General features: G+C 37.2%; 1 protein-coding gene across 3 annotated transcripts in view; it reads left to right on the forward strand.

Moving 5' to 3' along the window:
* The window catches only part of Senp6 (SUMO specific peptidase 6), a 90762-nt gene that overhangs the window by 71508 nt on the left and 7577 nt on the right, over positions 1-11677 (forward strand). For all 3 annotated transcript variants that reach the window (XM_031345486.1, XM_031345487.1, XM_031345488.1), the window contains 2 exons: positions 651-743; positions 4612-5036. In XM_031345486.1, the coding sequence (XP_031201346.1) occupies positions 651-743; positions 4612-5036 (518 nt within the window). The remainder of the gene's footprint in view (positions 1-650; positions 744-4611; positions 5037-11677) is intronic.

Below are 11677 nucleotides of genomic sequence, written 5' to 3' on the forward strand. Positions count from 1 at the left end.
TTGTTATCGTAGACTTGAAATATATTTTTGATCACAGTTCATAATTTATGGTGTTGGCTCTGTTTATTTTCAAATAGTGCGTATTTTACTTGATCCCTTCCTTTCAGTTACCAGTAAATCTGGTAATTATCTCAGTATAGTTCCTAGCAGCAACATTGAACCAGTTAAATGGTAGAAACAAAAATAAATTCAGCCAGGAAAAGCACTGATGCTCCCTAGAATGTTGTGAAATGAAGTAAAGACCCTCCCTGCAGATTCAGTGATGAGATTTCATGTGTTCCCTTCCTGACTTCATCTAAGATATTCTGCTCATAGTCTGGAGTGATGGCATAGTAATGAGCACTTCAACAGGGTTAGGGTTTGGTTCTCAGCTGCAAATGGCAATCTGTGACTTCAATTCTAGGGTACCCAAGGCTCTCCTCTAACTCCAGGGCACCAAGCACATATGTGCGATGCATAGGCTTACAAGCAAAACACTCATACATATAAAATAATAATATATACTTAATTTTAAAATACCATGTTCTTTCATCAACCTGTTAAAACATGAGGTGAAACTGAGGTGTTTAGCTGACTGCTCTAATCATAAGTCGCTGCATATCAGCTATAACTGTGATGGCACCTGACGGTCATTGATCTCTTTCTTACAGGATACAGCAAAAACGGCATGGGAGAGTCAAAACGTGGACCCGGCATGTAGATATTTTTGAGAAGGATTTTATTTTTGTACCCCTTAATGAAGCGTGAGTAAAATTCTATGTGAATGTGATGATGCAGTCTTTTAAAATGAAGAATTTGTTTTAAAACATCTTTCTGAAACTTCTTCTGTGTATTAAAAATACTTATGAAAGTAAACAGTTTTCTGCTGAATCATAAGATGCAGAATTTTACAGAATATATTGGATAGCTTATCCTAATTTTATTTTATTGGTCAAGGTACAAGAAAGTCATTTCTAAAAATAATGCATATGTGATGCAAGGTCTATGGAGATTACCTTGTTTAGTAGGACTCTTCAGTGTAAAGTTCACTCATATTTAACTGTAAAGGCGAAGGTGGCTAGACCTGTGGGTTACTCAGCTGAAGGCCGTGCTACCCAGGGCCTTCTTGCTTCGGTAGTGATGCTGTGGTCCTTCACTATTGCTCTCCAGTGACCCTGACAGCGTTGATGCACCATGCAGCTTTATCGTGGAATTAAAACTTGAGAGTTTGTGTTTCTTTCTTTCTTTTATTTTGAAGAACACGTGTGAAAGAATTTGGTCACAGGTTGTGCTCTTGGGAGAGTCTGAGGTAGAGGTGATCTTTGTGAGTAAAAAGTAGCATTCTTATTTGGCAAAAGAGGTTTTTATTTTCTAGCTTGCACAGTGACATGGTATTGTACTCTGCTTAGACAAATTAAGAAATGCCTTAACTTTTCTCTCTTTATGATTGTAATAATTAATGTTGACTGAAATTAGTGTAGTGTCGGGCTGTTTCTCTGCCGACATGTACTTGTTACGCATTCTTTTTTTTTTTTTTTTTTTTTTTTTGTAAAGCAAATTCACTTGTAATTTGAGCAATCTTTTTTTTTCCCAAATGTTTTGGTCACCTGAGGATCACTTCAACATAATTTGAGGTTAATTTGAACATGTATAATAGGATCCCTCTTAAAATAGATCGTTTTTGGGTCTCAGCAGGCTGCTTGGCTAAGTTTTGGAAGGCCCTCAGTTCTATTGCCAGCACTGCCGTAGTTGGTGTGTGTGTGTGTGTGTATGAGAGAGAGAGGGAGAGAGACATGGGGGAGGGCGGGGGTGGATTTTAATTAGGAGAGCTTATTTCTTAAGTCAAAGCATCAGTTATAGCTTCAAAACACAACTTACTTGACTGAATTTTTTATGCATAGTACAATAAAATTCATAATCAAGTTTAAGTTTATTCTACATAAAATAAAGTTTCTTGGAATTTATCATATAAAGTAGCACAAACCTCTTAAGAGAAAAGAAGAAAGTTGTTTATAAGATCAGAATAGAGAAAGTTGTTTATAAGATCAGAATAGTAAAAGTGTTAAGTTGATATATAATTTAGGTCACATATCATTTAGGGCCACTATGACCACTACCTATGTCCAGTGACATAAGTATGACATACATGTGGTGGAGAACCAGCAGAGTTGGGGACCAGTGTAGGATTCTGCACCTATGAGTTGATGAATAACAGTCTGTAAATTTCTAGTCCTATTTTTTTTTTTAAGAGGTTAAAGCCATATTAATGAATAGGCCACCATTGATTTGTCATCTGCTTCATTTTAGTCATGATGTTAATATTTGTTTTTTTTTTTGAGATAGTCTCCATGTGTAGCCCTGACTGGCCTGGCTCCCTCTCTATAGACGAAGTTCCTTGAACTCAGAAAGATCCACCTCTGCCTTCTAAGTGCTGGGATTGAAAGCATGTACCACCATAGCCAGCTTGATGTTACTTTTTTTTTTAATATTTATTTTTATTTTATATGTATGAGTGTTTGCCTGCATTTATGTGCACTACTGGTGCCCTTGGAGGTCAGAAGAGGGTACCAGATCCCCTAGAACTGGAGTTTAAAATGTCTGTAAAATGCCATTAGATGCTGGGCACTGAACCCTGGGATCTCAGCCAGAGCAGTAAGTGTTTTTAGCCAATGAGCCATCTCTCTAACCTCATAATGCTGATTTTCTTTTAGCCCTGTATTTTTGAGATTAGAAATGATCATATATTTCAATATTGTCCTTTAAGTTAGTAGGAAAAAAGGCATTTTGCCTAGTGTTTAAGTGAGGCAACAGGAACTATATGATTCTCACATCGGTATTAGTAGAAAGTGGTAGAGTTGTGAGGTAAGTTGCGTCATATTTCATAAATACTGTTTTTCAAGATTTCATGTAGTCCATGCTGTCCTCAGACTTGCTATGTAGCCACAGATGACCTTGAACTTTGGTCTGCTTCCTCTCAAGGGTTAGTCCATGCCTGCTTAGAGCACCAGTTTTTGAAACACACTTTTCTACAGTTTATCATTTTTAAAATTGAGGTAGAACCTAGGATTTCGTGTGCTTTAGATATTGAATGAGGACATTGACATACTGTCTCTGTGCTGTGGCCTGACCTAAGGTCTTTGTATATTAATTCTTAAGAATAGGAAAGAAGTACGCATCCATCTGGCCTTTTGATTTGTCTGGGGTAGTTTTTGTGTTTGTTTTTGTTTGGGACTTCAGGGTTTGCTTTTTATTTCTTTGTTTGTTTGCTTGTTTTTGAGACAGAGCCTCACTGTAGCTTTGCTTAGATCAGTCTGCCTCTGCTGCCTTAGTGCAACCCCCCACCTGGTGCCCTTTGACCCTTTTAATGACTGAGAACAAAACCGGTCTTTATAGTGAATGTTTTCAGAAGAAGAGACAATAATGTTCCTGATACTGACTTGTAGTCATCTAGTACATACAGAAATAAAAATAAAAAATTACCTAATGATGTGATGGTGTTCAGGTTAGGGATGTAGTTCCATGGGAGGATATTTGCCTGATATGATCAGGGCCTTAGGTTTGATCCCTAGCAGTGAAGAAAGAAATGTTTTCTCTTCAGGGAATATTTTCTGAGCGTCTTCCTACATGACAAATACTATACTCACCTAATAAGTCCTCTGTCGTCTATAGCCTGTTCATTGCATACTATGATTAGTAAATACATTATTAATGAGTGTTAGGCTACATACCTTTCTTTTTCTAGTGAACTATACTGTTGATAGCTGTAATACCTGAAATAGCAACATAAACTTGTACCTGCTAGTTACAACTCTTTACTAATATTTGAGATTTTATAACAATAACTAGATTAGATAAGCCATTTCCATTTAAAATCCATTTCAACATAGCATAAGATTAAGGATTAGGTATTGTTTTTTAATAATAAGCCTTTCTCACTTTAATAGTCAAGACATGATAAAAATTTGAATGGGGCTGGAGAGATGGCTCAGCGGCTAAAAGCACTGACTGCTCTTCCGAAGGTCCTGAGTTCAAATCCTAGCAACCACATGGTGGCTCACAACCATCTGTAATGAGATCTGACACCCTCTTCTGGTGTGTCTGAAGACAGCTACAGTGTATTTACATATAATAGTGAATGAATCTTTGGGCCTGAGCAAGTGGGGCCAGAGTGAGCAGAGGTCCTGAGTTCAGTTCCTAGCAACCACATAATGGCTCACAACCACCTGTACAGCTACAGTGTACTCATATACATAAAAATAAATAAATCTTTTTAAAAACTTGAATGGATTCTGTAAATGAAAAGATGCAGAAGATTGTTTGCAAGAATGAATTTAATATTCTTATAACAATAATTAGTTACATTGTAATATAATAATAATGGGTACTATAATAATAATTAGGTACATAATGTGGCACATCCCCACCCCCAAAGCACACACATACTCAATTAGTGGACATTGTAGTATGTTATCCACTGACAATAAGCTAATGAGACTAGATATAAACAATAGAAGAATTTTAAAAGATCAATATTTTTTCACAAACTTGTGAAAACCTTTTCAGTTGATAGTTATTGACAACCATGATGAGCTTTTCCAATGGTATGTTTAGTAGTGTTGTTTGTTTTTACAGTGCACATTGGTTTTTGGCTGTTGTTTGTTTCCCTGGTTTGGAAAAACCAAAATATGAACCTAATCCTCATTACCATGAAAATGCAGTCATGCAAAAAACTTCAAGTGCAGAGGACAGTTGTGTTGCTTCTGCCAGTGAGATGGATGCTTGTTCACAGAACTCTGCTGCCAAGCCTGTGATTAAGAAGATGCTAAATAGAAAGCATTGCTTAGCTGTGACTGATTCGAGTGCTGCACAGGAAGAAAGTGAGCCTTGGTACCGGAGAAACGCGTACAGTGTGAAGTGTAGTATGAAGAAAAAAAATCATGCTATCAATGAAAATGAAGAACCAAGTAACGGAGAATCAGCATGCCAGGACATTTCTGATAGAACCCAAAGTGAGAATGGCCTCCGCGATGAATGCTTCAGTTCTGCACATCATCCAGGTACGCAGTAAATGAATTCAAAGTAGAACTGTTAAGATTCTGTATTTTCTCTTGTCAGACTTACTGAGGTAGAATTTACTTACAATAACATTGACTCATTTTATGGATGTCATTTAAGTTTTATTAATATATTCAGTCATGTAATCAGTATGACAACCAACATTTAGAATTATTCAAAAAAAAAAAAAATCTGGTGTCTGTTGTGCGGCCAGTCTCATCTCTTTACCCCTAGAAGCAGGACTAGCATCTCTAGTCAGAAATTGATGGTGCTGCTGAACAATTCTTGTGTAACAGGTTGTAGACATGTTAAAATGGTTATATACTACTACTTTCCAGTACTCTATATTAAGGTATATGTGAAAAGTAATTTTGGGCTTAAGCCTGAGTTTCATCCTGATTTCACAACTCAAAGGAAAAATAACCTTGAAATTTATAAGCCTTTTTATTTCCCTTCAGATCTCATGAATTGGTTCTCATTTCCTTCGATTAAAAACTATCATTTCTGTGAATTGTATCTTGGGTATTCTGAACTTCTGGGCTAATATCCACTTATCAGTGAGTGCATACCATGTGTATTCTTTTGTGACTGGGTTACCTCACTCAGGATATTTTCTAGTTCCATCCATTTCCCTAAGAATTTCATGAATTCATCATTTTTCATCACTGAGTAGTACTCCATTGTGTAAAATGTACCACAAATTCTGTATCCACTCCTCTGTTGAGGGACATCTGGGTTGTTTCCAGGTTCTGGCTATTATAAATAAGGCTGCTATGAACATGGTGAAGCATGTGTCCTTATTACATGTTGGAGAATCTTCTGGGTATATGCCCAGGAGTGGTGTAGCTAGTTTTTCAGGTAATATTATGTCCAATTGTCTGAGGAGCCACCAGACTGATTTCCAGAGTGGTTGTACCAGTTTGCAATCCCACCAGCAATGAAGGAGTCTTTCTCTTTCTCCACAACCTCTCCAGCATCTGCTGTCACCTGAGTTTTTGATCTTAGCCATTCTGACTGGTGAGGTGGAATCTCAGGGTTGTTTTGATTTGCATTTCCCTGATGACTAAGGGTGTTGAACATTTCTTTAGGTGCTTCTCAGCCATTTGGTGTTCATCAATTAAGAACTCTTTGTTTAGCTCTGTACCCCATTTTTTAATAGGGTTATTTGGTTCTCTGGTGTCTAACTTCTTGAGTTCTTTGTAGACATTGGATATTAGCCCTCTATCAGATATAGGGTTGGTAAAGATCTTTTCCCAATTTGTTGGTTGCCGTTTTGTCCTATTGACAGTGTCTTTTGCCTTACAGAAGCTTTGCAACTTTATGAGGTCCCATTTGTCAATTCTTGATCTTACAGCATAAGCTATTGGTTTTCTGTTCAGGAAATTTTTCCCTGTGCCCATGTACTCCAGGCCCTTACCCACTTTCTTTTCTATTAGTTTCAGTGGATCTGATTTTATGTGGAGGTCCTTGATCCACTTGGACTTGAGCTTTGTACAAGGAGCTAGGAATAGATCGATTTGCATTCTTCTACATGCAAATCACCAATTGAGCATGTGTCCTTATTACATGTTGGGGAATCTTTTGGGTATATGCCCAGGAGTAGTATTGCTGGGTCCTCAGATAGTACTATGTCCAATTTTCTGAGGAACCGCCAGACTGATTTCCAGAGTGGTTGTACCAGCTTGTAGTCCCACCAACAATGGAGGAGTGTTCCTCTTTCTCCACATCCAGCAAGTGTGGGTGCTTTGGCCCTTCTTAGAAAGGGGAACAAAATACTCACAGAAGCAAATATGGAGACAAAGTGTACAGCAGAGACTGAAGGAAAGGCCAATCAGAGACTGCCCCACCTAGGGATATACAGTCACTAAACCCAGATACTATTGTGGATGCCAAGAAGTGCTTGCTGATAGGAGCCTGATATAGCTGTCTCCTGAGAGATCTGCTAGAGCCTGACAAACAGAGGTAGAGCACGGGGTCCCCAATGGAGGAGTTAGAGAAAGGACTGAAGGAGCTGAAGGGGTTTGCAACCCCATAGGAAGAACAACAATATCAACCAACCGGAGGCCTCAAAGCTCCCAGGGACTAAGCTACCAACCCAGGAGTACACATGGAGGGACCAGGCTCCAGCCACACATTGCAGAGGATGGCCTTGTCAAACATCAATGGGAGCAGAGGCCCTTGGTCCTGTGAAGGCTGTTGGATGCTCCAGTGTAGGGGAATTCAAAGGCAGGGAGGCAGAGTGGGTGGAGGAACACTCTCATAGAAGCAGGGGCAGGGGGAAGAGATGGGGGTTTTGTGGGGGGACCGGGAAAGGGGATAACATTTGAAATGTAAATAAAGGAAATATCCAAAAAAAAAAAAAAGTAAATATTGATAACATTTAAGAGAAAAAAAAGTCTCCTAATTAATAATAATAACAATAAGAAGAAGAAGAAGAAGGAGAAGGAGAAGAAGAAAGAAGCTATCATTTCTAGCTCCTTTAACAGAAACCTAAAGGTTATGGTCAAAATTCTCTGATATCAGATAGCTTTCCTCCAACCTACAAGTTCTCCATGTGCATGTGCTGACTTCAGCATTATCCTAGTCTGGGTTACTGTTCCTGGGACAATACACCAATGAGCAAGAGCAACTGGCAGAGGAAAGGATTCATTTGACCTATACAGCCACATCACTGTTCATCGTTTGAAAAGTCAGGACAGGAACTCAAGCAAAACACAGACCTGGAGGTGAGCTGATACATAAACCTTGGAATGCTGCTTACTGGGTTGCTCCTCGTGGCTTGCTCAGCCTGCATTACTGTAGAACCCTGACCACCAGCCAGGAATGGCCCTACCCACAATGGGCTGGGCCCTCTCACATTAATCACTAATTTTAAAAATTTTCTGCATGCATGCCTGCAACCCACCCTTAGAAGGCATTTTATTTTTCAGTCAAGCCTCCATCCTCTCAGATGACTATCACTTGTGTCTAATTCATATAATATAAAGCTAGCCAGCACAGGCATTATTCAGTGTAGATATATGTTAAAACATCTTCTACTCTGTAGTGGCACCTCAGGTTTATTGCTGAGTATCAAACCCAGGGTCTCACACTCTACCACTGAGCGACAATCACCAACCCCAAGAATGTGCTCAGGTATTATGTGTCAATTAAAAAATGTAAGTGTTCCATAGTACTCCATGTAGTTTCTGCCTTGTAGACATTAAACTGTTCATAGGCTTGTAACTTTTGTGGGATAAGCTAGGCTATAGAAAAAATATGGTTTTAAAATTACGCAAAGTTGAATATAATGAAAATAATTTTGATGTTCTTCCAATTTGTATTAGTGAATTAGGAGTTTTACATTTGGCATGGTAATACAGGCTTCTAATCCCATCACTTAGTAAGTAGAGAAGAGAAAGATAACTCTTCCAGAAATTGATGGCCATCCCTAGCTACATCCCTAGCTACTAACTAAGTTTAAAGTTAGTCTGGTTTATCTTCAGATCCTGTCTCAGAAAACTAAAAAAGGCAAGGGCATAGAGAGGAGATGCTGCTGAACTTTGGAAGGGCATTTTACTATATACTAAGCTTCATAAGGTCCTGTAGCCGTGAGATGAAATGGAAAGGGAAAATTGGGCAAGGAGAAGAAATGGGTTGTTAAAATCTTTGACTAGGTTCTTTTCCAGTCTAGTTCATTAGGGTACAGTTAACCAAAATGAGTAAACAAGCAAGTTATTAACCTACCTGTAATTCTTTCAGTGTTAATATTTTAATTCTTAATTTAAAAATAACAAATGTTTGTATGAAATCTCCGGAACATGAATGTGTGTAGAGTAATGATTAGGGTTTCTCAAGAGAAGACAAAAGATAGGGGATATGGAAATAGAACAGTCTTAATATGAGATTTCTTCTTGAGGCTTTGAAATGATTGTAAGGGCTAATGGTGGAACTCAGTGGTAGAGGGCTTGTATAGCATTTATGAGGCCCTGGTTTCAATCCCCAGCATTACACAAAAGATAACATCAAAAAAAAATATTGTGATGGTTGGTAGTTGCCCATACTTGTGAATATGTTTTTTTCAGTATTTGTGGAATATTGGTTCCAGCCCTACTCCCTACAGAAAGATTAGAACCATGGATGCATATGTATAAAATGGCATAGTGTTCATATATGATGTGTTTGTATCCTCCCGTACACTCTAAAACATCTCTAGAGTACTTATACCATCTAATTTGTTATTACTAAATATGTAGTTTTTGATCATACTAATGCTTAATTTTATTCTTAGTTTTTATTTGTGGTGCTAAGGATTAAACGCAGGATCTGTACGTGCTAGGCAAGCACACTCATGTGTTCCCAGCCCCTCTAAAATATCATTTTGGCAACCTGTACACATGTTCAGTGCAAACTATATTTTTCTTTCTCCATATGTATGTATAGAAAGTGTGTGTGTGTGTGTGTGTGTGTGTGTGTGTGTGTGTGTATATATATATATATTTTTTTTTTTTTTAAATAAAAAAGGTCTTACTGTATCCTTACTGGCTTAGATCTCACACAGATCTGCCTACCTCCCTGGGCTGATTTAAAGGTGTATACCACCATGCCATACCCCCTGCCCTCCTATATTCTTGATACATATTTTGTTGAATGCACAAGTTGAAAAGGCTGACTATACTAAAAAGTACTGGATTGTGTACTTGAAATGGGTGAATGTTATATGAAGTTTATCACAGCTATTTAAAAAAACAAGACTGGGGAATAGCTCAGAGAAGAGAACACAGACCCTGAATTCAGTCATCAGTACCACCAGTAATATAAAATAGTTTCTTTTTGAACAGTAATCTTACACATTTTAATGCGAGATGAAATAAATGAAGTGAGTGTTGACTGTAAGCATTAGAGCACAGCTTAGGGCTCTCCGTGCACCAACTGTAGAGCTTCCAACTGCCCCTTGCAAGTTGTTTGGTTGAGCCTCAAAACCTTAGTGGAGACGAAAGTCCAAATTCTGTTTTATGTGGGTTTCATAATTAACATGTCAATTCATCTTTTCTTGTAGTTTTGTATACTTGCTTTCCTTTCATATGTGTGCCCCTACATTAACTGTATCTTTAGATTAAAGGCAAAGTCTGTGAAGCCAGTATCTCAGAAATCGATTTGTTGTTGTTTGTGTAAATGATAACATTAATTCTGTTTTTGTTTTTGTTTTGTTTTTCTTGCTTTAATCCAATGCTGGACAATTCCCACAGTTTGAGAAGTGGTGCTCTAAAGTGACACAGCTGATTTTCCCTTCCCATTGAGGTTTCATAGATTTTTATCAGCTGCTTTGAGAGCTCAGAGGCTCAAAGTATACTAAGGGCGCCCTCCAAATGTGATTTTCCCATCTCTGAAGAATGACTGACTGGTCTTATAAAGGTGGCATATGAAAGATTAGGAGTTTATTTTATGCCTTGATTATTATCTGACTAGCTCAGTTCTATTTGCAATATAGTTCAAAAGAACTATTTTGAATAGTTCATGTAATTTTAACTCTCAAATCCATGTAGTTACAAGTGTTCACTAATAATGTCACATAACCTGCCATAGTAAATGAGTGGGTTTTTTTCAGCTGGACATGATGTAAAATAATTGACCAGATTTGGACTGTGTGGAGCATGCGCACTTAAGATTTACAGTTACACTCAGATAGAGAGACACTGGGCTACTGAGGTGGCTCATTGGGTAAAAAGTTTCTGCCACCAAGACTGCTAACTTGAGTCCAGTCCCTAGAACCCAGATGTTGGAAGGAGAGAACTGACTCCTGAAAATTATGCTTTGATCCACACACACACACAGAAGTGTGTCTATAGTATTATAAAAGTTGTTTGATATAAAACAACAATCAATTTAACAGTCTTATGTAGATGCTCGTCTACAGCAATAGTGAAAATACATTTTTTCTCAATATAAATTTTAAATAACTCCAAACATACTAGCTGTATACTTAAAAATAATATATCACTACTAGTATTTTCTTAAATGAACATGAATATATAAAGTCTTCTTGTTTGTTTTGTGTGTTTACACACACAGTAAATATATAAATGTTTACTTTTTAATGGATACTTTTGTTTTTATTTGTTTTAAAATTATTTTTAATTATGTATGGTGTTTCTGGGTATGCACATGCCAGTGAAAGTGCCCCAGCCCTCTCTGATGGGGCTTTCCTTATATGAGTACTGGGAATTGAACTTGGATTCTTTTTTTTTTTTTTTAAACTTTTATTGCATTATGATGAGAAAAGTTACATGATTTCAATTTATCTGAATTTGTTAACATTTAAAAACATTTTAATTAAATAGAATTGAATCACATTCTTGTTTCTCTTTTGTACCACCGCTCCTCCCATAGACCCCCCCTTCAATACCTACAATAACTTTTTTGTCATATTCTTTAAAGTTTATAAAATACTATAACAATAAAAATAAGTATTATAAAAGTTGTTTGATATAAAACAACAATCAATTTAACAGTCTTATGTAGATGCTCGTCTACAACAATAGTGAAAATGTAAATAGCAATAGTGAAAATAGTAAAATTTATATTTTTTCTCAATGTAAATTTTAAATAACTCCAAACATATTAGCTGTATACTTAAAATAATACATCACTACTAGTATTTTCT

Source organism: Mastomys coucha, unplaced genomic scaffold, assembly GCF_008632895.1.
Source record: "Mastomys coucha isolate ucsf_1 unplaced genomic scaffold, UCSF_Mcou_1 pScaffold23, whole genome shotgun sequence".
Taxonomy (NCBI): Eukaryota; Metazoa; Chordata; class Mammalia; order Rodentia; family Muridae; genus Mastomys; species Mastomys coucha.